The sequence below is a fragment of the Branchiostoma floridae genome, chromosome 4 (assembly GCF_000003815.2).
Source record: "Branchiostoma floridae strain S238N-H82 chromosome 4, Bfl_VNyyK, whole genome shotgun sequence".
NCBI classification, from domain to species: domain Eukaryota; kingdom Metazoa; phylum Chordata; class Leptocardii; order Amphioxiformes; family Branchiostomatidae; genus Branchiostoma; species Branchiostoma floridae.
Window position 1 is genome coordinate 18,568,505 of NC_049982.1, and position 27,952 is coordinate 18,596,456.

General features: G+C 40.2%; 3 protein-coding genes across 4 annotated transcripts in view; all 3 read left to right on the forward strand.

Annotated features, from left to right (window-relative positions):
* Positions 1 to 753, forward strand: part of LOC118414062 — a gene marked incomplete in the record, with an annotated part of 4,715 nt that extends 3,962 nt beyond the window's left edge. Inside the window, 2 exon segments of the mRNA XM_035817824.1 lie at positions 284 to 411; positions 622 to 753. Coding sequence (XP_035673717.1) covers positions 284 to 411; positions 622 to 720 — 227 coding nt within the window.
* A 1,053-nt stretch (positions 754 to 1,806) lies between these two features.
* On the forward strand, positions 1,807 to 6,302 carry LOC118414081. Its single transcript, XM_035817849.1, has 10 exons — positions 1,807 to 1,928; positions 2,666 to 2,731; positions 3,049 to 3,089; positions 3,409 to 3,484; positions 3,621 to 3,743; positions 4,057 to 4,207; positions 4,622 to 4,763; positions 5,307 to 5,482; positions 5,754 to 5,881; positions 6,210 to 6,302. The coding sequence occupies exons 1-6, from the start codon at positions 1,862 to 1,864 to the stop codon at positions 4,164 to 4,166; spliced, it is 483 nt and encodes a 160-aa protein (XP_035673742.1). The 5' UTR covers positions 1,807 to 1,861; the 3' UTR covers positions 4,167 to 4,207; positions 4,622 to 4,763; positions 5,307 to 5,482; positions 5,754 to 5,881; positions 6,210 to 6,302.
* A 2,614-nt stretch (positions 6,303 to 8,916) lies between these two features.
* On the forward strand, positions 8,917 to 24,499 carry LOC118414040 (neurogenic locus notch homolog protein 1-like). Of its 2 annotated transcripts, none has more exons than XM_035817785.1 (17): positions 8,917 to 9,385; positions 14,040 to 14,113; positions 14,332 to 14,526; positions 15,019 to 15,219; positions 16,286 to 16,399; positions 16,662 to 16,775; positions 17,014 to 17,127; positions 17,283 to 17,399; positions 17,638 to 17,733; positions 18,693 to 18,758; positions 19,042 to 19,082; positions 19,619 to 19,742; positions 21,586 to 21,708; positions 22,074 to 22,215; positions 22,799 to 22,974; positions 23,248 to 23,375; positions 24,368 to 24,499. In XM_035817785.1, the coding sequence occupies exons 1-17, from the start codon at positions 9,381 to 9,383 to the stop codon at positions 24,458 to 24,460; spliced, it is 1,923 nt and encodes a 640-aa protein (XP_035673678.1). In that variant the 5' UTR covers positions 8,917 to 9,380; the 3' UTR covers positions 24,461 to 24,499. The 2 variants fall into 2 exon arrangements, with proteins under 2 accessions (XP_035673678.1, XP_035673679.1); XM_035817786.1 differs by having other exon boundaries at positions 8,918 to 9,385; positions 16,662 to 16,748; positions 17,101 to 17,127.
* Positions 24,500 to 27,952: the final 3,453 nt, after the last annotated feature.

Consider the following 27,952-nt stretch of genomic DNA (forward strand, 5'->3'; position numbering starts at 1 on the left):
TAATTCCTTTTCACACCAAACTCCCTTCCTCGTCAAACTCCCTTTCCCGGCCCAAGAGAACATAGCCAACGTTGAAAATCGCGGACCAACGCCCCCCCCCCCCCAAAAAAAACACGCCCCGTTCCGAAGACTGCAACGGAGTCTATTAACCTGCCGTCATTAGATAAATGTTTATGTTAATAAACGATAACGATAAGACGTTTTTATTTCTGTAAATCCCTGACACAACAACAGATTCCCTTTAATATTCAAAATACAAACTTTTTCGATTGGTTGATTCCAGACCGATGGCATGCTTTCGACAAACACTCTGAGACGCGCACCCTGGGCCTGCAGTACGACTATGGTTCCCTCATGCACTACGAGAGCCATGCCTTCAGTATGAACGGGAGGCAGGTCATCGTACCCAGGGTATGCTACATTTTCATTACTACTGTATAACACATACCGTACAAAACCACGGCGTATTCTCATTACACTGTATCATACACACTTACCCAAGTGTATGCATTTGTATGCAAAGGTAATGCTCCATGAATTTCGGAATAAAGAACAAAGGCACAAAAGATGTACACGTGTTATGTTCCAGACTGATATTTTTACACCCACCCCATTCTGCAGCACCCCACAAATGGCATCGTGTTGGGAGCTGCTCCGGACTTCAGTTCTCTGGATCTCCAGAAGCTCAACACGCTGTACAACTGCTATGGCGGCAAATAGATAAATCATCACGATACTGGAAAAATAAATGGAGTGGAGATCAATGTTGGCGTTTAGTGTCTTGTGTGTGTTTATTTATCACAATGTGATTTACACCTAACTATCACAACGACACATCATTTTATCAACATCATTGCGATTACATCCCCCTTCTTATACAAAAGCTTAAGAGTTGAAGCGTTCACAAACTTTAGTCTCCAGTTCATATTCAATACTAGTGCCAGCTGGTTTTGCTTGCTCGAAGTTTTAACAGTTTCTGAGGGACAGACAAAAATTCGGAACACAGTCAGTGCATTACCATCAAAACACATGATTCCGCCAGTCGGTCAGTCATAGCCTCTATCTGAACTCTGTCAAGACTTATCGACATCTGCAACCGTCAATTTGTGTTACCTTTTGTATATTCACCTTCCCTCTATGATATTGACTAAGACAACATCTGTAGTATTCTAAACAAACCATGGAAATTACCAGGGGGAATGTACGTGGCTATCAATTTATTAAATTATAAATTTATTAAGTAAATGGCAGGAAGAGCGATGTCAAGTTAAGAAATGGACCTGGCATGTCTTTATGCCGGACCGTAGCCATCAATCCTCATGCAGACAAATCAATACTTTTTTCTTTGTCCAGTTCATTGAAATATCTTTTTGGTAGGGTCAACACCACATATACAGGAAACTCCTCTGAGAAAGCTTTGGAGCTAATATTAATTACACATGTATGTACCTACTTTAATAGATTAACATTTATATGCCTGCGGGTAAATGTGACGCCAACCCCCTGTAGCCGCTCCGGTACTCATATCTTGTTCCGTCAGCTCTATATTCTAGTGAACACGCGTACGTATCCGCTAAGACTATAATAAAAATATCTTCCACGCTAACTAAAGTCTCATTGTTTCGTCCTGTCTCCATGGTATATGTGGAATTTTCGCTGGACAAAGGTAATTGGAGATGTTTGTACAGTTTCTCTATGCTTGAGGTGTGACGATGGTTAACAGGAAGAGATTACACAGGCAAATCAACTGTTCATATTGACAACAATGGGGACCGCCTATCAGAACCGCGTACATATTATCATGTGTATAAATGTACGGGGTCTTTATGGGGACCTGACTTAACTTGCTAATGTTCTCAGCATGTTTCCATCGGCAGTATCAGCGGTACTTGTGGTGTTCGGGATCAGCCTGGCAGTGAGTGCGCCAGGTTGGTGTATATTTTGAGCAGACGTCGTGGTAGAGTTACCACAGTGTATACCACTACAGTTCAACATTACCGATACAAATCGTTCATTGCCAATTGCAGAATCTTAAAGATGGTAACACTGTCCGTAAAAAGACGTATTCATATTCCATCAGTCAGTAAGTCATCAATAAGTTATCGATCTCACCCAGAAATAATGTGAAACGATACAAATCAAATTTCGGGGCATAATTATGTAGTATATAGTCTTCTGTAAGCACCGAATATCAAATCATTGTGGTCATTGTTTTAGAGTCGACGTCCTTTTGAAAACTAGTTGGTAAGTGGGGAGAAAAAACAATGATGAACTGTAATCAGAGCTGTGTGGGTTGTGTTCCTCACGCCGTGAAACCTACAACGACATTGCGAAAATGTTTCACGAGGAATCCAGTCATATTTCAACCAGAAAGAGGTGGATATTTGGCTTTCAGTAAAGCAAGTTGACCGGCACATCTCAGGTCGCAGTCAATTGTCCATGTCACAATTCTTTTTCTTTTGATTTGATAGACCTAAATACAAGGTTTATATTTATGCCCCATAATCTCACTTGTATGCCTTATTACAGGGTGAGGCCGCGAAATTATTGACCACCCTCCGTACAAATAAGTAATAATAATTAGGTAATGCTACCAATAGTGTAAGCCTCCGCAACATTACATATTAAGAGCTAATCTTCACTTGGTTATGAATTCTGCACACAGCTGACAGCCTCCGAAGGTCGCCGGAACCAGAGTCTGTCACCAAGGCCATCTTGGAAGCAAACAAGGGTATGTAAGCCTTGCCGGACTCAAGTTATGTTTGTTGGTTCTGGTGTGTCTCACCAATGGCAGATATGCTATTTTTGATAGCCATAGTGTTCCTGTCTGTTTTTGATACCATGTGCTTTAAGGAATATCTCATAATTGTCAAACATAGCTACAGAAACTGAAACTTTGTGATAAAAGTAAACGTTTCCAAGACAGTTGTGTAGATGTACTGAAGAGCTGTATCAACATGCTTTGGCTTCAATTCTCACCATAGATTGTGTCATACATTGAATGACAGTGAGTGAGTTAAACGTCTGACTATTTCTCTCAACCCACAGGATTAAACCTGTACTCAGGTGACATTGCTGGTGTTGATCCTGTAAGTATTCCACCAACAATGTACAAAAATATCACAATTGCACGGATAACGACGTATCCGCCATCACTATTACCACACTTTATACTATAGTCAAATGGGAATCGGTCAGTGGCACAATTGCAAGTTCAGTCACATTGCTGATTTGTATGTGAAGTTCTAGCCAGAGGTACGGATGTGCGTTTTCGCTAATGTCAATGTCATAGATTGTGATCGCCAAAGTAGATGTTATAAACATGTGCTACAAATTATGGTAGTTTTTTATGCTGTCAGAGATGTCTTGAAATGTGTCCAATCTGAAGAAGTAACTCAACCATTTCAGGACTCCCGCAATGCTATCACTGCTGGAAGACGCTGGCCGAACGGAGTGATTCCTTACGTCATTGGCAGCGAATTTAGTAAGTCTACGTTTCTCAGGCGAAGGCTTAATAAGGCCCTCTACCAAAATATTTGCATTGTATCATGAAGACGGACACTTGATGAAAAGATTATTCCCAGTTTACCGATGCTTATTAAAGGTTTTGTTCCCTACAGCCTCTTCCTGCTCTGACACCAATGGCAACTGCGCCGGTTGGGCTGCCGCGGGTGAATGTAACGCCAACCCTGGTTACATGCTGTCAGAATGTGCGCAGAGCTGTGGCCTCTGTAGCCGCTCCGGTGAGTCACTAAGCTGTTATGAGATAATCTCCAGGTCGTGGTGTGCGGAAAACTGATCTGATATTATGCATTGCTTCGAAACTCGTTAAGTGCAGTTGGTGTTTATGAAATCAGATTGTAAACCTAAAGATCTTTTCTACGCGCAGTTATAAGATACGTCCATAGTGATATTTTAAAAGTCTACTTGGCATCTACGACAAATGCTGTTCCCCCAGCCTTCAGTCCGCTGTTCAATGTCTTTTTCCACATACATACTTAGGAATACAATGGTCTCCATCAAGCAAAGAGTTTTTCCGTATACTTCACATTACAGCAAGAAGCTGCGCAGACGACCATGACTCCTGTGCCTTCTGGGCCAGTATCGGGGAGTGCCAGGCCAACCCTAACTACATGCTGAACTACTGCCAGCTGCAACACGTGTGACGGGGGTACCGGTGGTGGGAACAATGGAGGGGACAATGGAGGTGACGACTCTTATTAGGAATATCATGCAAGGGAATAGTATCAATCAAAGTGAGGAACAGCCTGTTGACGTATTCTTTAGAAATCTCCCAACATTAGAATATTGAAGACAATCTTGCGACGGCCTCTAGAACAACATTTTGAGGTGGCGGTATATTGGCACCTGGTGGAATTATGCGATGTATGTTCTAAATGAAAAACAGATATAAAAGGATTATAAAGAAATTGCTAAACTTTACATCCAACACTGAAATTAACTATAGGGACTTATCCCTCTAAATCTTCGGTCAACCTCCGTCGACCTTGTTCACAGAATGACCCTTTCTATCTTTCCATCATGCTTGACAAAAGAACGATTCTGATTACGAATGCATCGCAGTCGTAATTGTAATTCCAAACCCATGTTTGATCTGCAGGAGCAACGATTCTAACTGCACCTGCCGGTTCGGAGGTTGGTCGGATCCAGAGCGCCATTCTCGAGTACAACCAGCGGACCTGTCTCCGGTTTGTGCCCCGGACCAACGAACGGGACTACGTTCATATCAAAAGGCTTACTGGGTAAAAAAAGTGTCCTATATGACGCTATTCTCTTTCCTATTCTGAAGAGCTAAAGTTCATAGAGTGGCATGCATTTCATATGATAATCAATATCCATTGCTCGCCAACTGAACACAAATTACGTGTGATGCAAGTTTAAAAACGGTTTCTCTTTATAGATAGCATAGCATTGATTTTGCAAATGGAGGTCTTGACTCGTGTAATTGATATGTTGCAAGTTTCATATGTCTCATGTATGAAACTCCCATCATCAAGCCAAGATGAATTATGAAATCTGTAATCAACTATGCAAATCAACCCCAATTTTTACCATTTACCTTGAGGTTTGGTTGGATCAACCTCAGCGTAAGCAAACTTAGAATCATGAGAAACGATCCATGCCGGCAGCTTGACCCGTGAATAAGCCTATCTTCGCGCAAGCCAAAAGTAAAATACGTCTGCCTACTCGTAGTTTGAACCTTCGAGATGTCGTGATATAAGATGGAGTATCGTAATTTTAACTTAATGAATCAATCAATGACTCTTTGAAATCACCTCTCCAAGTTGCAATTCGCAAGTCGGTGTTGCGGGCGGGATGCAGGAGCTGTCTCTCGGTAACGGATGTCTGGGAACAGGCACGATCCTGCACGAGCTGATGCACGCCGTGGGGTTCTGGCACGAGCATCAGCGGCCGGACAGGGATGACTACGTCACCATCTACCGTGAAAACGCTGAATCACGTGCGTGCATTTTTTTTACTACAAACATCATAGTACCGCATACCTTCTCTTAACTGAAGTTCGGTGACATGTCACAAATAGATCTACATTTACTATAACGTAAGGATTTTAGGAGGTCGTTTAATGGTTTGGAATGGTTGTTTCTGTTCTATCAGTTTTTCACGAACGTGCAGTGGAAATCCACCTACAAAGGTCTCTCTATGTAACTTGCCATCATCGGCGAACACAAAGTGTCTATGTTTGTAATTACAGTCGTTTTGTTTCCCTTCAGAGCACCGTCACGCCTTTGACAAGCTGTCTAATTCCCGCACCCTGGGCCTGTCGTACGACTATGGTTCCATCATGCACTACGAGAGCCACGCCTTCAGCACCAACGGAAGGGAGACCATCGTTCCCAAGGTCGATTGACAAACTTCATTGTTTTTCACGTGATAGATAGGCACCCTAAATGGAATGTTTTGTGTAATCTTGCGCACTTGCTCCCGCTAAAAATATTGAAATCTTTTTGAGTCAATTACTCTATATCTCTATATCATGTTTGGTAATTGATTACTAGTAGTTACATTGGAGAAGGCTTTGACATATTATGGCATATACTTTTCCTTACTTTTTAGCATGTCGTATAATATCGTACGGTATTGCTATTCCACACCAGTAATTCACATTTTAAGATGATAACATAGACAACTTATCGCCATCTTCTATTTTGTGCTCCCTCCACCTGTAGCGTCCCTTGAATGGTATCGTCCTGGGAGCTGCGCAAGACTTCAGTTCCCTGGATCTGCAGAAAATCAACAAGTTGTACGATTGCAACAAATAAACATGTCATCTGTGCGCAAGTGCAGCTGGCCTGCCATGATACTTGGTATCTTGTGTTTTCTAGCAACGCTACAAGTGGCTCAATTGGTAAGGGCTAGAATAAATCATTGTAGGTTATCGGAACAATTGGGGGAGATTAATCAATGAGTCGGCTTGCTCAACCGGGTAAGTCACCCAGTATCGATGATGGTGATCTATACTTTGGATATCAAAATCAAGGGTTACCTAACCCAAGGGGTAAGGGCAATGTCGACAAAAACAGCAACAACGTTCCCTCTTCCTAGAAATATATTTTCACATCTACCCGCCCTCACTATCATTCCCGTCTCACACAAAATTGACCTGAATGATGTATATTTATACACGAAGGCACAACTTTTCAGTGGGGAGCAGGGGTGAAGCAAATGTCGTTGAATTAGGCCATATTGATTTGGTTTATATGGATGACATCCTCTGCTGGAAACCCTTAAAGATCGTGGGAGCGTGCGAATTGAAAAAAAGTTTGGCCAAAATAAAAATAAAAGTTGCCTTCTATTATGGAATCTAAGTGGTCAAAACTGCCGGGCTAGCAACATCAGGCATAGCATGTAAATCGATATATCCATTCAAATAAATGCATAGCTTCTTGTATTACTAGTAACAGGTACATGTAAAATCTGCCGGCTCGGTTCAATGAACATGTCCGCTCGGGCAAAAGTCTCCATGGGCAACGCTTGCCTCTGGGACCATTCCACAATCCCATGACGTCCTACCTGCACCTCTTTAGGTGGAGTAAAACACATTGTGATTCATACACTATAGCTACTTTCACCAATGTTGATTTTATTATATAGATGACATCCTCTGAAATCTCCTAAACTGATGCGAGCGTGCAAAAAAAAATAAAGAATTGCCTTCATTATGAAATCTAAGTCGTCAAAACCACTGGGTTATTGACTAAACACCCTGCCGTTACACCATACGTCCCCTAATTGGGAAACTAAACAGAGACACTGGATCTTTTGTTATCTCTATGCACCCATGTCCTACTTGTTCACTGTCCCTTGACCAGTTCGATGTTTTCCCCTTTGTCTTCTGACAACACCCCCTTTTATGCGGTGTACCGAAAGTGCGAAAAGGAACGAAAAGGAGCGAAAAGGAACGAAAAGGAACGAAAAGGAACGAAAAGGAGCGAAAAGGAACGAAAAGGAACGAAAAGGAACGAAAAGGAACGAAAAGGAACGAAAAGGAAAGTACCGAAAGTGCGAAAAGGAACGAAAAGGAACGAAAAGGAAAGTACCGAAAGTGCGAAAAGGAACGAAAAGATTGGATAGGAACGAAAAGGAACGAAAAGGAAAGTACCGAAAGTGCGAAAAGGAACGAAAAGGAACGAAGTATGAAGCAAAGTGAAATAAAATCGATGGGAATATAAGGTAACGGCACTGTGATCGGCAAATGCATTTGCAACGGACTTTATTTTTGCATTTTGCGACTTGTTCCACGAAATTCCTAGATCTAGAGCTCCAATGGTTAAACGGCGAACCGGCGGGAAAGTGCACGCGTGGAAATAGCTAAAAACAAATCAAAGGCGATGGGCGGAGTCACGAATCAGTGCGTCTCGGGTTCCCACGCGGGCCGGGTTGACATTCTGGTGTAGATTATTTTTCTACGGTCTCAAAAATGTCACAAAGTCGTTTTCTAGTGGTCCCGGCCTAAATTATATGTGGCCCCGGGCAATCGGGACACCGCGTTGATTTCAATTCGAGGTCTGGTTCCAAAGACTTTTTCTGTAGAACCCGCACGGGAGACGTGAGTCAACGGCCAAATCTCTCCGTAGTTTCCCAATATCCTTTGCACAAATTCCTCACGTTGTCCTTTCTTCCAGCCAAAATGATGAATACTCATGGTACAACGTGATGAAAGCTCCTTGGTACAATCACTACAATGTATACATGCCTATCCTTTCACACCTTTTCTTTTGTCGTGAACGAGCAAGAAGATATGTCTCCAGTCTCCAGAAAAACATGTTGTGGGCCCTGTTGAAGGGAGCTGTCATGCTAGTGGGGCAGCAGTTTATTAGCATATCATTCCAGGCCGGATTTCTATTAGACGTAAACAATCGCAAGAATTGCATGCGGTGCTCCCATCTTGGGAGAACAGAAGCCATCCAAATACAACAGCAACGCTACAATCTTGCCTCATTCTGAAAATGTACGTTAATCGATATTTATCTATCACCCGCCAGTAACTGAATTTTAGTCCTTACTGTCTTATCTCAGTTCTGTTTCCTTGTATTTCGCTGATCTTCAGAGAATAATTTAGCCACACAAACACAACAGCCTAAAGCAGCGCCGTAAAAAATTCATATTGCCAAATTCTAAAATAAAACACGTTTTAAAACACGTTTCATAGGCTTCTAACGCCCGCCGTACCGGTTCCTTATATTCTCATTGATTTTATTTCAGTTTGCTTCATACTTCCTTCCTTTTCGTTCCTTTTCGTTCCTTTTCGTTCCTTTTCGTTCCTTTTCGTTCCTTTTCGTCCTTTTCGTTCCTTTTCGTTCCTTTTCGTTCCTTTTCGTTCCTTTTCGCACTTTCGGTAGACCCCTTTTATGCCATAAGAAAATTATACTGTGGCACTGAACCAGCCTGATTACGGCATATATTTGATCACTTTGCAGCTTCTTTATACGATTTACAGTACTGTCGGAAGCTTTTTTTTTATTTGGAAACGGTCGAAAATTGATGCGCGCGCGGATTTCATCCATATAATCAAATCAATATGGCTTTACGGTGAAACCGGAGAAACGAGTTTCTGTGGATATCTTGGAAGCCTACACAAGAGTCATTTTAAGTACACATGTCATTATGGGCTGTGTTACAATAGCGCCTGAGCCAGAGGGCTGATAGCTCAGTCGAAGACCACACGGCAGGCACGGCTATCCCTTGCTGAATACGCATTACTTCTGAAATTCTGATTGCTGGCCATTGCTGTGATTAGCTGCAGCCATCAGAATACGATATTAGTCGATCTGTTTGCGCCAAGCACACCGTCTGCTGAGACAGTCGGGAATTCGGTAGCTCCTTGAAGAATTGCCACCATGCGGTAAGTGCGAATGAGTAATTGTTGAAATGTAGTTATGGAAGTTTTACACGGTTTTCACAAAACAGTCGGTGGTGAATAAGTTACGTAGGATATCTGGCCAGTTAGAGCGGTGGTTGGCGGCAAGGTTTTGGGCGGTGTCGGTTCGTACATGGGCGGCTGGCACGAGCCACCTCGAGGGGGGCTGCCAAAGCTACGTCAGGTTGTTTTTTTCGCAGCAGATATCTTTAACATATTATAATATTTCTTTTGCGTTCTAACTAATGGTGCAGAGACGTGGTACTTGTATCAGTTATTGCCCTGTTACCTTCGCCAATAAGGTTATATTTCCGTTTATGGCATTGGTGTGTTTGAGTCTTTATGTAAGTTAACACTATATAACTCGAGAAATTTTAGTCACATTCCAGTGCATCGCCATTTTGAAAACCAGAAGAATTCCCTGAGAGTAAGGTTTGATCGTTTTATATTTAATCAGCGGAGGAGCCATCAGTACACCCTCTCTAAAAATAATCGGTACTTAGATGTGTGATAACTTGCATGCTTTGAAGCTTTTCAAACCCTGTTCACAGCGACGAAAGACATCCTTCATTCCTTCACCTAGAATCTGGACAGTAAATGTGTTTCCACCCGTGACACAAACGTGGTGACAGTGTCAGAGATCTTGAATCCTTGAATACATACGCACGTGTTGATATCTCGTTTTGATATCACGTCTTGATATCATGTTTTGATTATTACTCTGGGACACTGGAGGGTAACCTCCAGTGACAGAGTATTGTAATCACTTTGTGCGTTGGGTGTTCGCACCTATATCTCTATGTTCCGTATGCCGCAATCGCATGTGGATTGACATGTCGTCTGTACTCGGTTAGGAAATGAGGGGTGTTGTTTTTTTTCGCCCTAGCTGTTTTTATTATGGATGTATAATTTCAGTTTTCACCCCTACGCCGTCCGGTATAGTGGTTTAGGTCTTCCTTATGATTGTGCCTTAAGCGTTGTAGTTATTTGATACCGTCAAGCAGATGTTGGCCTCGTCGGAATATGCCATCTCGTTCGGGCTTTGCGTTTCCAATATTGAGGTTGGTTTGACATAGCATACTGTTAACATTTTGCGCGGTTGATAGTCATATGCATGTTATGGTTAAAACGTGTTTGATCTTTGGGAGCCTTTTTTTCGCGGTAGCTATTTTCATTATCGATGTAATAAAAAAATGAGATGTCACCCCTATTTCCCTGGTATTGTAGACCAGCTGGCTTATAGACGCTGGGGTCTGGCAATTACTTATCTCGAAGCAGATATGGAGTTATTTCCACAGCTGTGGTTGACCTACTTTTTAACGTTGTGTGCGCCTCAAGTATCCATTGTAAAGCGCTGTTGTTGTTACCTCCATGAAATGTCATGGAGTGGAGGTTATATTTTCTGTTATGTGTCTCTGTCTGTGTACAAGATTACTCAAGAACGGCTGGATGGATTGGTTTCATACTTGTTGTGTTGGTGGGGTGTGATGAAAGCTCGAATCGATGAGATCTTGGGAGCCGTATCTGTCATTATAATCGATGTAATAATATCAGAAATCACCCCTATATTTGAGTTATATTGGTACAGGCATCGTGTTTTATGTGTTTGTTAAAGGGCTTAGCTGCAAGCAGATAGTGAGGTGACAGCTGTTTGGGGAACCCCCAGTAGTTTTATTTATGTCTGCTTAGGACTGTTTGAAATATTTGTAACAGTTGGCACAGTAGTTTTATTTATGCCTGCTTAGGACTGTTTGAAATATTTGTAACAGTTGGCACATATCATTTGTGCCGCTGTTTGCCCAGCCCAACATTCTAGAACATCTGTTTTGGGAGGCGGACAATTTTGATTGTGATAATAAATTGCATGTATCATTGTATGTACTTGTGCGTTTGGGGACGCAGTGTGTTATATTTCGTTTGTGTTGTTAGATGTTTTGTGGTGCGCCTTGCGTAACGCGGAAGTTTCGTTAGTATGTAATTGGATGTATGACATATGTAATATGTGGATGTGTTAGGTAATCCCTTATCTGAACAGTTGTTGCGTATAGCAACTGGTTAGGGCAATGTAACAGTTAACTCCTTAGAGCAACTGTTTCCCGATGCTGGGCAACTGTTTCCCGATGCTGGACAATTTGAATATGATAAATAACTTTGTATTTAGCCACTTGTGCCTTTGGGGACCTGGTGTGTTATACTTCGTTTGCGCTGTTAGATGTTGTGCTCCGCGTGGCTTATGCTGATGTTGTGTTGGTAAGTACTTGCATTATTATATATCGGGCATCAACTTGTCCCCGTATCCTACATGTAGGTGTTGGTTGACGGATATTTACCTCCATGAAATGTCATGGAGGTTATATTTTCTGTTATGTGTCTCTGTCTGTGTACAAGATTACTCAAGAACGGCTGGATGGATTGGTTTCATACTTGTTGTGTTGGTGGGATGTGATGAAAGCTCGAATCGATGAGATTTTGGGCGCCGTATCTGTCGTTATAATCGATGTAATGATATTAGAAATCACCCCTCTATCTGCGATATACTGGAACAGGCATCGTGCTTTAAGTGTTTGTTAATGGGCTTAGCTCCAAGCAGATAGTGAGGTGATTTGTATGACAGCTGTTTGGGGAACCCCGAGTTTTTTTAATATGATAATTAGTTTTATTTATGTCTGCTTAGGATATCATGGAGATGTGAAGCGTATGTATAAGTGTAAGAAGTTGAGGTACATTTAACGGTAATGCTTAACAGGTATGGATGTCTCACATACTGTACTGCTGATTTGAGTGACACGGTGATTAAAATGCCATTAGGTCCTCTCATCTTAGATGGGTTGGGTGTCAGAAGTTTTATGGGCGATACAGATGTTCTGATTTCGTTGCGATAAGGGACAGTTGTTAGTTGTCTCTAATGGTACTTTTTTTAGCAGACGGGGTTGGCGCCAAGTATTCATCTTACAGTTGGTGTCGGGTTGTCAGAGGAAAGTTTGCATCTCGTTTTTGTACCGTGTGAACAGCTGATGTTATGACATATTGGTGGAAAATCAAATCACCATCTGACTTAAGTTGGCCACATCCATTCTTCTTTCTGAGTTTCCCAACTTCCTCCCACCAAACCGCTCTGAGGCACATAGTCGAACCTCAATAATGCTGACAACCTTAGACAGTTTAAATGCCAAACATCAAGCTTAAGGAACACCACGCTACCATATGCCGTCGACCTCTTAAACGCACATTACACAATTAAGTGTCACATTTTAATAATTACTAATCAGATGGACATCCTCTGTGTCATTAAATAAATACACCGCTACTTTCCCAAAACTTTTATAACCATTACTCTCAAATACAACCGACTATAAACATACATACCATCCACAAAAAAAGCAATAAATATTTCATGGAGGTATGAGGTCCCCGAACTCTAGTTTCATTTGTGTCGTTCGATTGAGACGCTGACTTTAGCTGTGTTTTAGATTTGGCAGTGATAGGTATCGTAGCTTTTAAGTATTTTTTTTGTATACAATTAGCTGATGTGATGTGTCTTGTATGCGATTCACTACTATATAGGTGGGGTGGCCATGCTCTTAATCTGTCGGGTAGGAACGTGTCTTTTGTGACCGGAACACCGAAAGTAGAGGGAAATAGCAGGGACAGAAGGGATAGTTTTCATGAAAGGAAATTATATATTTCGCATATACACAGAATTAAGCCATTGTCGGTGGGAACTCAAACTTTAGGAAATTATTGTTTTCATTTGGCGTCGTTCGATTGAGACGCTGATTTCGCTGTTAATGCATACAGGACTGTGTTTTAAATTTGGCAGTGCTAGGTATGTTAGCTTTTAAGTAAGTTTTTGGTATAAGCTGATGTGATGTGTTCTGTATGCGATATAAACACCGAGTTATACACCACAGAAAACATCACAACCGACATAAACTATAATTAGGTCACAGAGTATGTTACCTACGGTCACTTGTTGTGTTTTGATATCACGACGTCTTGATGATCGTGTTGATATCATGTTTTAATATCTCGTGTTATGGAAATACAATGGTCATGATAGATAGCTCTTGTGTTGGGAAATAAGTAACGTAAGATTGAGCCCTCTACTGAAGGCTCTAGGCCTCTTTGAAACTACCAGGGAGTGTCAGATGCTTTGAAACACGGTATGTAAAGACGAAAATTATGATTTGGAAGTTGGTAACTTTGATGAATATCAAGATAATGGTAACTTGATGAATATCAACATGATGGTACGTCAAGGGTATGTTATTGCTACAATTATTAAGGGCACCGTCACACTTTTGCGCATATCAAGTCCTTGTGAGTTGCCTTTAACAACATTTCTTATACGCAGCCATACACTGAAAATTTCGAACTTTATCGAAGTAGAAGGAGACAAGAAGGAGCACGACGAACAACACATGAAAACACCAACGGTCATCAGTAGCAAGAGCATTCGTTTTATTTTTCTGGGTGGCCTACTTATCAACGCATTCCTCCTTTCAAAGCTTTATTTTCAGTCATTGTCGTATTGATGAGGACCTGGAGTTATCATTATCGGTACAGCATAGCATCGGAGGATACAATGCAGTTGCGGTGTTAACCCTCAATCTAAACGACAATATTCTTTCTGTTTTAGGGTCATCATCGGCCTTCTGTTATGTTTCACCCTTGCGTTCTATGTGGCTCCTATCGGCGGAAAAGTATCACGTAGTAAGTCTTGCAGATTATTGTATTTGAATTACAACAAACTGGATCTCAGTTGCCATAATTTGACAACATTGAGCAGGTTGACTCCGTGCACCCTTGTGTGGAAAGTTTGATTTTATGTTTGCAAATGTGCCATGCTTTACTTTCATGTATCTTTATGCATTATAAGAAGTAAGAGAACTAAAGAGAGACTTATGCACGTACATGTATCTGCCTTGCAGAGAGGTGTACGCCTTTGGTGTTTGATGACACGACAAGTGTTTGCAACAAGAATCCAGATGAAGCAGGGATGTATCCCAGAGGAACCGTCTGCAAGTTTGACTGCAGGGAGGGATGTGTAAAGGACAGGGGAAGGAGATGGAGGGTATGCAAGGGTAGAAGCCGCTGGGCAGGCGGCCGCGGTATGAAATGTCTTTGTGAGTAGCCAACTTTCAAACACTTAACGTTATCTCTAGAATAGTGTGGCCGTAAGGCATGATTCATATTATGTAATTTATCATCATCACATACACAAAATGTTTGTATGATTTTATAGTTATCACGTACATTTGTATAAATAAACAGCCACGCGTCCGAAACGCGTTGCCATTTACACTGTTCTTTGCAACCTATCCAGGCTTTACCAACAGTCAGCGTAACTTTCTTCACATGTAAAAAATTATTAGCAAAACGAAGTTCGAAGACCCGCTAATAATTAAGAGCTCCAAGAATGTTTTCCACCGTTCTCGCGTTTACCATTTCTTGCAAAACAGGCGATTGTGTGGAGAGGAACACTTTATAAAAAGTACTGCTGTCCACACAAATGCCCGAAAATTACAAAATAGTCAGCTTGAGTATCTGAATGAATTTCCTATTGAATATAAACAAAAGTGTTAGGGAGGATTTTCAACCATTTTCTACATGTTCAGGCGCCCCATGCGAAGGTGCACCGAGTTCCCCCGAAAACTCTTACAGTGATTGTGATCCAGACCAGACCACCTTCCCAGCCGGACACGTCTGTACCTTCAACTGCTCGGTCGGATACGCCAAGACACCAGCCTGTGGGGATGGGGAAAAACTCTGCAAGAACGGCGGATGGAGGGGTGAAGACATAGAGTGTGAACTTGAAGGTACCTCAGTAAACTCGTTATGTAACACTGATATTTTATATACATGTATTCGAATTATTGCGATTCTGAAAAAGGCTGATGAATTAGTAAGAAGAGAAGTAAAACGTATAACTCCGTGCATATATGTTCACCAGTTATCATCATACTGATAGCTTAGTTTGCATGATACGACTCGTATGTAACATAGTAACTTGCATTCATTGAATTCATTTTTCTTTTAAATATTGATGCATTCATCATCATTGCACAACCAAGGGTTAGATTAGAAATATTTATATCAATTTATTTCAAAAAGTGCAGTCCTTGTCTGGCTATTGTATAATGTTAAAACATTACAACATCTCAAAATATTATCTATGCCTGATAACGCTCATTTTAAACTAACATAAATATGTCACTCTTTCGAAATTCCCATTATTCATAACAAATTTAATACAGGATGTTTTCATAGAAAATGAAAATTGGTCCGTGACTTTCATCGATATATATATATATATATATATATATATATCATATTCACCAATGTTTCTGTCACGTAAAACGCCAATGAAGGGTGAAATTTATTTACATATGAAAATTAAGCCTTGCTCTCGATAGTGTGCATCTTATTGTGTGTTCATAGAAAAAACAATTCATCTCTTATTAACAGAACCTGTTTCGAAACTTGAAAACACTGGTACCCCTGATGTATAGGGGGCTTGAGTGCTCAACCAACCAGAGTCAATAAGATATCTACCGTCCAAATACAATAGCAGTAGCGTAAAGAAACCATACCGTACAGTGATGAAGTACCAACATTTGGCCACGGTGGCAAAGTCTAATGTTTTCTTTATGTTGTCAAATCATGGTTATGATGTTAAACAAACACCACAAACAAACAAAAATTGGAAAACACACACTGACGACAACATGACCTTTTAGTGAACGAGGATTTTTTTGCATAATGTTCATTTGAATATATCAAACAACCCACATGGTTCTTTCAACGTAGGCTAAAAACAGTCATCTTGAGATGTATAATGCAACATTGCGTATGATATATAATAATATCAATATGTCTTTGCAGATACAAATGACTGCGATGGTGTGACCTGTGAGAACGGTGGAACCTGCCGCGATGGCATCAACGAATACACCTGCGATTGTGCTGATGGCTTTGAAGGCACTCACTGTGAAACAGGTAAGTTTCACCGTAAAACATGTTCAGGTATCAACCATTCCTTTACTTCAAAACGTTCAAAACATCTTGTAAGTGACCTCAAAAACTTTTGCTTTGAAATCACTTGACATTGAATAACATTTTGGATTGTTAGATACTTTATGGAATGTTAGATACTTTAGAACATTTATAATAAAGTGATGGTATTTATTGAAAGATGTCTTTGTTGCAATGTACATAATGCAACATTGCGTATGATAACAATGTCAATATGTCTTTACAGATAGAGATGACTGCGATGGTGTGACCTGTGAAAACGGTGGAACCTGCCGCGATGGCATCAACGAATACACCTGCGATTGTGCTGATGGTTTTAACGGCGATACATGTCAAATAGGTAAGTTTCGCGGTATAACATTTATTCAGGTATCAACGAATTCTTTACATCAAAACGTTCACAACATCTTGTAAGCGACATCAGGTTGATTATGAACAACATTTTGCTTCATCAATTTATGGAATGTTACATACTCCAGAACATTGATAAAAATGTGATTGTATTTATTGGCGGATGTCTTTGTTGCAATATGTATAATCCAACATTGCATGATAACAATGTCAAAATGTCTTTGCAGATATAAATGAATGTGAGGGTGTGACCTGTGAGAACGGTGGAACCTGCGTCGATGGCATCAACGGTTACTCCTGCGATTGTGCTGATGGCTTTGAAGGCACTCACTGTGAAACCAGTAAGTTCCACTGTAAAGCATGTACCAGATGTTCAGGTATAACCAATACTTTACTTCAAACATGTGATTTTGTATATTGAAGGATGTCTCTGTTGCAATACATGTATATATCATGTAACATTCGCTATGATCACAATGCCAATATGCCTTTGCAGATATAGACGAATGCCAGAATAATGTGATGTGTCAAAACGGTGCAACCTGCGTTGACGGCATCAACAGTTACTCCTGTAACTGTGCTGCTGGCTTTGAAGGCTTTCACTGTGACACAAGTAAGTTTTACAATAAAACATTGACCACGTGACCAGGCGTCAACCAATTCTTTACTCATAAACGTCAAATAAAACTATAGTGAGCGATCTCAGAAATTTCTGATTTGAGACCATTTGCCTTCAAAATACTATTTGTTAAGCATTGAAAAAAGGTGATTGCATTTATCGAAGGAACTGTTTGTTGTAATATGTATAATGTAATCTACCGTATAATAGCAATCTCAATATGTCTTTACAGATATAGATGATTGCGATGGTGTGACCTGTGAAAATGGTGGATACTGCCGAGATGGCATCAACGAATACATCTGCATCGATGATCCCTGCAAAATAGGTAAGTTTCGCGGTATAACATTTCTTCAGGTATCAACCAATTCTTTACTACAAAATACTCATTTAACATTTTGCGACATCAGAAACATCTGCATTGAAATTTTAATTGATACCTATAGGAGCGATTGATTTTTGAGGAGGTGTTAGATGAGTTAGATAAGCAATGTTGCGTGAAGAACCTTAGGCCTAAGGTTGTTCACACAGCTTTACTTAAAACATAAAGATAAAACACTTTCTAAAGCGCCATAGTCAATCACCGAGGTCAGGATCATAACACCTAACCACTTTACAAATATCATCGCATCCACAGGTTCTTAAGTTATTCGCCGCATGCACAGACATCCACACCATTAGCCACTAAGTTTTTTTACCTCACCCAGAGATAATGTGTAACGCTACAACTCACATTTCGGGCATTATCATATAGTATAAAGTCTTCTTTTTAAAGTATCCATCAAATTTCAAATCATTGTGGTCATTACTTTCCAGTCGATGTCATTTTGAAAATCAGTAGGTAAGTGGCGAGAAAACAAGGATGAACCGTGATCAGGGCTGTGTCGGTCGCGTTGCTCATGCCGTAAAACCTATGAAGACAAAGTGTCTCACGAAGATTCCGTTTGTATTTCAACTAGATAGAGATGGATATCTGGCTTTCAGCCGACTGACCCGCATATCTCAGGTCGCAGTCAGTTGTCACAGTTCTTTTCCTTTTCCCTCACCTACCGTTATTGGGTGTCGCCTGCAAAGTAGTGATGCTCACAATGATTTTAACTTTGGTATATATTTATACCCCGAAATTTCTCTTGTGCACCTTATTACTGGGTGAGGCCGCGAAATTATTGATTACCCTTCGTACATATGATAAATAATAACCATTAGATAACGCTACCTAAAATGTAAAACTCCGCAACATTTCACACTGAGAGCTAACCTTCGGTTGGTTCTGAATTCTGCACACAGCTGACAGCCTCCGGAGGTCGCCGGTACCAGGGTCTGTCACCAAGGCTATCTTGGACGCAAACAAGGGTATGTAAGCTGCAGACATGCTCTTTTTGATAGTATCGTTTTTGTCGTTTTTTATACCACGTGCTTAAGGAATATATCATGATTGTCAAATATGGCTACAGACATGTCGTGCTAGTTTAATTTTAGTTTTAGTTGTAATAGTTTCCAAGGCAGTTGTGTAGATGTATCTGTAGATGTATCAACATGCTATAGCTTCAATTCTGTCCATAGCTTGCTGTGCCTTTTACATTGATCGACAGTGAGTGAGTGATTTATACGTCTGACTGTCTTTCACAACTTACAGGATTGAACCTGTACTCAGGTGACATTGCTGGTGTTGATCCCGTAAGTAATGCACCTATATAATGTAAAATAATATAATCATTGGATAAAAGCGTAGTTCGCCATCACTATTACCACACCACATGGTGGAATGAGAATCGTCTCAGTGGCACAAGTTCAATCATGCTGATTTGTGCGTGATGTTCTAGCCAGAGGTACTGATGCAGATTGCAGAGTGTTTATATATGTGTGCATTCAGTAATGTCAATGTCATAGATAGTGACAAATTAAAGTAGATGATATAGATAAGCTGTCCTAGTTTTTTCATGCTATCGGAGATGTATTGAAATGTGTCCAATCTGAAGTAGTAATTAAACTATTTCAGGACTCCCGCAATGCTATCAATAATGAACGACGCTGGCCGAACGGAGTGATTCCTTACGTCATTGGCAACGAATTTTGTGAGTCCGTGTTTCTCAGGTGGTGGAGTAATAAGGCCTTCTATGAAAATATTTGCATTGTATCATGAAGACGGATACTTGATAAAAATATCATTCCCAGTATACCAGTGGTCATAAGAGGTTTTGTTTCTCATACAGCCACTTCCTGCACTGACACCAATGGCCAATGCGCCGAGTGGGCTGCCGCGGGTGAATGTGACGCCAACCCTGGCTACATGCTGTGGAATTGTATGCAGAAGCTGTGGCCTCTGTAGCCGCCCCGGTACGTCAGAACTTGTTCAGTTAATTAACTCTCTCTATCGTCACTAAGCTGTTGGCTCGTTCTCATTTGAATGTCGAAATGCTGTCGCCTGACTTTACGGCTTGATATGGAGAAAATTATAGACAACATCACTGGTTCCTTCATTTTTCCATAACCCCTGTAATGTTTTACAAAAGATGCACAACAACATTCGTGTTGGTTGATGGCTTAGACGGTTATTATAGCCACGGGTCGGATTTCACACCCTAAAAAATGGCTGTCGCCTGAGAAGAAACGAAGAATTCAAATAGTAGCCAAAAATGTAACAATTCAGTTCCCAGAATAATTGTTCGGCAGGTGAAACCCGCTACCAAGGCCCTCTGACCGATCACGTCAGATCGCTACTGTCACTGATCTTGGAGGCTGTGTGAGGTGGTTTATGCCTGTCGCCAGATTCTGTAACAAACGTTACCACCACGAGTGCGACGGTTGCCACGGTTTTATTATCCACGTATAAGACTAGAAATGACCATTTTTGTGACGCTGTACAGTTTTTCTGGCTTTCTGAAGAAACAAGAAAGGGTTGTTGACTGTTATTTGTATCCCACCTTGCTTAACAAAATGTTGTACAGAAATGACTGTAACAAACGTTACCATTGTTCGATGCTGTCTAAGCTTTCTATTTGACCTGGTGTAAAAAAGCTGCCCACTTTTCAAATGTTCCTTGGGACATCCACTTATACCTAAATGATGTAGTCAATAAGGTAAGTCCTTTAGAAGAAAACAGGGTAAAGTTTACTGTTGTAACAAACGTTACCGGTAACGTTTGTTACCCGCCCTGTAATGTATTACCAATGGGACCGAAAATAATAAGTTTCCATTTTTTGGCTATGGTTAAAAGAGGAATTTTCCTAAACAACCAGGTAGTTTTCACTGAAAATAAAGCCGATTTATTTTTCGACCAAAAAAATGCCATTTTCGACATTTCAATGAGAACGAGTGTGTTATGAGATAATTTCCAGCTCGTGGTGTGCGGAAAGCTGATCTGACATTATATATGACTACGATAATTTTTTAGTGCAGTTATGGAAATCAGCCCAAAGATCTTTCCCTTTTCTACACGCAATGATAAGATACATCCATAGTGATGGAAGTCTTAACTGTCATCTAACACAAATGCTGTTCCCTCAGCCTTCATTTCCCTGTTTACGGTCTTATTCCCTCATACATACTTTAAATGTTACAAAATAAGAAGCAGCAATTAGAATTACTTTACCAAGTAAAATCCAGTAACATGTATCAGAGGGAGGAGAGCCAAGTGGATGGAGAAGGAGGAAAATGCACACAACTTTTTTAAAAACCTGATAAGTTGTGGAAACCTGCGGAAGAATATGAGTTAACTCGTTACGTCTGATGATTGGTTATGACTTAACTAGTTACGTCTGAAATACATTTCCAAATCTTCACAGACATAGCAGTACATGGTCATGGTATTTCCCTTCGTCTGTTTGTTCCCGGCTTTGCTAGTTTTCACACGAGAAACGTACGGGAAACAAATCGTACTGTTTACCAAACTTGTGTGCCATTTACCAAGTTCTGTACCAACATTTAACCACCATGCAAAACACCCTGATCATGAAACTAGACGTTTTGAAGGGAAATTGTGCAATGCTTAGTAAATATGTAACGTTACAATTTTACAGGGCGCCACTCAGAACTTGACCCCAAAATGGCTGACTTAGCTCGTTGCTATGGCGGTCCGTCAGTTGCTAGGGGGAGGATGACGTGACTGACTAAGCCCTGTAGGTTAATAGTATATATGTAACTGTACAGGTAGATTTGACTGATATGATTTTATATCCAGGTTGCTCGGATAACAACCAGAACTGTGTATTTTGGGCCAGCATTGGCGAGTGTGACGCCAACCCCAACTACATGCTGGAGACCTGCCCGCTGAGCTGCAACGTGTGTGAAGGAGATGGTGAAGGTGACGACTCTTATTATGAATATCTAACAAGAGAATAGTATCAATCAAACTGAGGAACAGCCAATCCAATATTAGAATAACCACAAAGAAGACATTTCTTTCAGGTTAAACAAAAAGTAAACATGTGATCACAATCATTCTTATATCCAAAAGTGGAACACAACATCTATAACGTTATGAAAAACAGATATAGAATTGAGAAAATGACAACTTGCTCTGTACAGAAACATGTGCGGTTAGCGATTAATTCATTGGAAAAGGTATACATGAAAATTCATCAGAAACAACAACACTTTGCTTCATCAGATCCCAAATAAATCGTATCGTAAGTTCCAAACTGACGTTACGTCATGTTCGATCTGCAGACGCAGCGATTCTAACTGCTCCTGCCGGTTCGGAGGTTGGTCGGATCCAGAGCGCCATTCTCGAGTACAACAAGCGGACCTGTCTCCGGTTTGTGCCCCGGACCAACGAACGGGACTTCGTTCATATCAAACGGCTTACTGGGTAAAAAAGTGTCCTATATGACGATACTCTCTTGTCTATTAGAACTAGACCTTAAGTTCATAGAGCGGTATGGTTTGTATATGATACAGTTATAATGAATATCAATTTATCGTCAACTGCACACAACATAACACGTATTACAGTTTGAAACTGTTTTCCCTTCCAAGAAGACTTTTTTTTCAAATGGAGGTCTTTATGATTACTTGGCCAATTGATATGCTCCCCATCAAGTTTCATATGTCTCATGTATGGACTTCCTATCATCAAGCCAAGTTGAATGATGAAATCTGTAATCAAGTAGGCAAATTAACCCCATTATCATCTTACGTTAAGGTTGGTTAGATCAACCTCAGCGTAAGCGAACTCAAAATCATGCCTGCTTGCATTACCCTGCAGCTGACTTCTGAATAAGTTTGCATTCGTGCAAGCCAAAAGTAATAAAATACATCTACCTCATAATCTCCACAATCATCATCAGCTCCATAGCCTTTTATATTATTCCAAGCTATTGTTATATAAGGTTGAGTACGATAATTCTAACGTCATAAGCCAGTCCATAACTCTTGAAAATTCTCTCTCCAAGTTGCCATTCGCAAGTCGGTGTTGCGGGCGGGATGCAGGAGCTGTCTCTCGGTAACGGATGTCTGGGAACAGGCACGATCCTGCACGAGCTGATGCACGCCGTGGGGTTCTGGCACGAGCATCAGCGGCCGGACAGGGACGACTGGGTCATTATCTGCCGTAATAACGCTGAAGCACGTGCGTGAATCTTTCCTTTTTACCTCAAACGTTGCCCCAGGCAGGTCTTTTCTCACGTGAAGATTATTCAGTGACTGACATATGACACACATCTACATTACTATAGGATTGCAGGAATTCGTGTTTCAATGGCTGTTTCTGTTCCCATCTTTTTATCACTCTCATGAAAGTGCAGTCAAAATCCAACCACGAATATCCCTCTACGTAACTTGACATCATCGGCGAACACAAAGTGTCTATGGTTGTAAATACAGTCGTTTTGTTTCCCTTCAGAGCACCGTCACGCCTTTGACAAGCTGTCTAACTCCCGCACCCTGGACCTGTCGTACGACTATGGTTCCATCATGCACTACGAGAGCCACGCCTTCAGCACCAACGGAAGGGAGACCATCGTTCCCAAGGTCGGTTGACAAGATTCACGTTATTTCATGTGACAAGATTCACGGTATTTCATGTGACAAGATTCACGGTATTTCATGTGACAAGATTCACGGTATTTCATGTGACAAGATTCCCGGTATTTCATGTGACAAGATTCACGGTATTTCATGTGACAAGATTCCCGTTTTTTTCATGACATCATGTGACAAGAATCGCGTTATTTCATGGGCAAGATTCACATTATTTCATGTGACAAGATTCACGTTATTTCATGTGACAAGATTCACGTTATTTCATGTGACAAGATTCTCGTCTTTTCATGACATCATGTGACAAGAATCGCGTTATTTCATGGGGCAAGACGTTATTTCATGTGACAAGATTCACGTTATTTCATGTGACAAGATTCACGTTATTTCATGTGACAGGATTCACGTTATTTCATGTGGCAAGAATCACGTTTTTTCATGACATCATGTGACAAGAATCGCGTGATTTCATGGGGCAAGACGTTATTTCATGTGACAAGATTCACGTTATTTCATGTGACAGGATTCACGTTATTTCATGTGGCAAGAACCACGTTTTTTCATGACATCATGTGACAAGAATCGCGTGATTTCATGGGGCAAGACGTTATTTCATGTGACAAGAATCGCGTTAATTCATGTGGCAAGATTCATGACATCATGTGATAAGATTCACGTTGTCTTATGTGACAAGATTCACGTTATTTCATGTCATAGATAATTCAGAGGCGCTCTAAAATGAGATACATTATGGCATCTTACTCCCGCAAAATAACGTTTGACATCTTCTTGAGCCAATTATATGTCATGACATCGCCTTCTTAATCGTTGATGAGAGAAGGTGGAGAAGGCTATGACATACTATGACATATAATTTCCTTACCTTTCTGCATATAGTTCAATATCGCTATTCCAGTAAGTCGCATTTTTAGATGATAACACAGACAGCTTATCGCAATCTTCTATTTTTTGCACACCTGTAGCGTCCCTTGAATGGTATCGTCCTGGGAGCTGCGCAAGACTTCAGTTCCCTGGATCTGCAGAAAATCAACAAGTTGTACGATTGCAACAAATGAACATGTCATTTGTGCGCAAGTGCAATTGGCCTGTCATGATACTCGACATTTTTTTTGTCTTATATACGTATAGTGTTAATCACAAAAATCTCTCACAATGTTAACTTTTAGGCTTTCAAGTATACCGTTACGTTGAATTGGTTGACAATAGGTGAAGTTACGTATACGTTTGATATCAGCGGCACACACATACACACACAGGGGCGCACAAACGCGCTAACAGACGCACACATACGCACACACACACACACGCACATATATATATATATATATATATATATATATATATATATATATATATATATATATATATATATGTACAAACACATACGCATTCACACGTACAAGCACGGGTATTTTATGAAAATGCATAGGTCAATCACGACCCTTATAGCAATGGTGATTGGTCAAACCACATTATGTGGTTCTAAGCTAAGACGGAATAGAATGATCATAATAACCCTTAATAAATCATGAATGGATGGCAATAAACGATCGATGTGTTGGTCGTCTAATGTGGGATGAAAGTAAATAAGTGTGGCAATATAAATATTGCCGTGGCTACGATTTTATTGTTTACACATGTAAGTATTAATGATTGTTGTTGTAGGTGTGTTTTATTTGTGTTCTATCCTTTCGCCTGGCTGTATGTATGAAGATTGTTTTACACGATGGATGTTTGTACGGCATTGTTGTTAACAAGAAATGCGATCTCTTGTGACGAGTGACCTGTTATAAGTGTTTCTCATTGATTATACAAATGAGGTCCTCATTTGCATAAAAGATATCAGTTGATCATCTCCTCTACCTCAATAACAATATGTTGAAAATATGAAAGTTTAGCAAGGAAAGCTATTGCAGCATTTTCTCATAAATTATGTAAATGAGACCCTAATTTGCATGAATTACGTCCGCATGTTCAACTTAACATACGTGTTGCTGCCAAATGTCACAAGAATGAAATTTTCGTCATTTAACACTATAATAACAGTTTCTCAATAATTATGTAAATTAGGTAACAATTTGTATAATTGACGTCTATCAATATTTCTCTCTTTTATAGTTATATATGTCATGTTTAAGTGTCCTAGTAGTAATGAAATATTGTGGCTTAAACTGTACTCATGAATTATGCAAATTAGCCCCTGTTGTGTATTAATAGCCCTTCCGTAATGAAGGCATCTCCGAAGTTATCTACATATCAAAAATCATTATGATCCGTCAACCCCTTCCTGAGTTATTCCCTTCCAACAGGATTGTACAATTGCGCACGCGCAGACGAATTGCTGTGGAATTTCGGAAATTGTTGCCAATCGAATGTGTACTTCACCTCACCCCGTAAGCCTAATATTTCATTTTTTTAGTCACATATAGCATATTTTTGACCATTCTGACATGAAATGCAGTGTATTTATAAACTGTCCATTAATTATGCAAATCAGACCCTTATTTGCATGACTAACATTATGTAGGGCAACTATGAAGCTATCTATTTTTCAAATATGGGAATTCTTGTCAAATGTACGCACACTATACTATTAGGCTAGCCGCTGAGGCGTCGTCAAAAATACAGTTTACAGAGATGACGTCAGCACAAATAACCATGAGAAACAACAGATGCAGTCAGTCATGCCTGGAAGTCACGTGGTTCTTTAAGCGTCGGAAGAGGAGATACTACTGCTGAAGGACAGGAGGTGGAACCATATCATGACCTGAGCATTAGGCTGATAACATTCAGAGAGATATGCAAGGTCTCTCACGGGTCACCCCTCCTTCCAAAACCCGACTTATTACCTTCGCCCAGAAGGGTATATTTTGGGCTACCTAGCGGTTTGTTACGGTACTGCAACGTGACGTCCGGATCTCGAGTTCTGGTTTTGAATGTTTTCTTATACATGTAGTTAATGTAAGATGAGATATTTCTTCATTAAAAATCAGTCATTGAAATATGCATTCGGTAAAGTTAACTCCGTAGTCCATACACGGCTGATATAAACACGCTGACATGAAAAATGAATGGATTTACCATGGCTTGAGGACATATTTACTTGCTCATCAACAAAATGATGAGGTAAACTAGAGTTCCACGACCTCATACCTGACTGGTGTATTAGTTATGGTTGCCATCAATCATGAAAATAAGGTCCTCATTTGCATAAATCATATTAGTTTATCATCTTCTCCACCAACATAACAGATGCACACAATATAAAAAGAAGGCATTCATTGCATTTCTCATGATTTATGCAAATAAGGTCATCATTTGCATAATCAATGTTCAATGATGTTTATCTTTACTTAACTTCCAAAGACCACAAGTAAGAAAATCTTGTCATTTAGAACAATGGGATTATAGCATTATGTAAATTAGGCCTATATTTGCATAATATTTATCTGTAAAATATTTATTCTATTTCTCAGGTACCAACGCCACATGCATAATAAACTATATGGAGCATCACTTAAGCTATCTACATACCCAAAATTCATGACGAACCGTTAACCCATCTTGGGTTATCCCTTTTCAAAGTCTGACACTAAACCAGCCCATGCAGTTCCAACGCAAGCCGCTAGAGGCCCACACCTGCACCACTTACTCTCAGCCCCAATTATCACGACCACAGCATGTTCAGAACTCGAGATATTAAAACAAAAAGTTTCTCTGCAGTACCGTAACAAGTTGCTACGGGGCCCCAAATCTAATCGTCTCATCAAGGCCTACCCACATACCAAATATCAATACAATCCATCTACGTGTTCTCCAGTTATGCTGGTCTTCTACACTCCCACATACAAACGCTACCGAAAATATAACCTTCTTGGCGAAGGTAATAACATATAACAACGTGTAACGAAAGCCCCACACAATAAAGGTGGAGTTCTCGAGTTATCACTGACGGCAGTGAAGTCACAAATGAAACGAGTTTCACCCCTCAGATATTTTAAGTTTTTTTCTTCTTATTATTTTCGATAGTCAAATTTATATCAACGTGAATTTAGCTAGTCTATTCGACTCTATTATATTATCTGATTCTGATACCATTAAGAAGCATTATATTAGCTTCTAACAACCCTCTGTGTACAAATATAAAAAATGTAGCTTTAACTAGAGTTCGGCGACCTCATACCTCCATGAAAATTTAGAGCTTTCGTAAATTTCATGCAATTGATTAACACATTAACATAATTTATGCATGGTGTTGTTCATCATTGACTAACGTCCACATGTCACAATTATAAAATTCCCATTATTAATCATAAAGCGGTTTTGCAATTTTTACATGAATTATGCAAATAAGTTCCTCATTACCATATTTGGTATCTGCTTATATTCCACCTATCATAATTAACAAGTGTTACATTTATTGAAGTCCAGGTATCGCAAACAATGGAATTATACAACTTTCTCATTAATTATGCAAATAAGGCCCTCATTTGCATAAGATGCATATCATTATTAACATCTTTGCGCAAGCTACCTGCATACCTAAA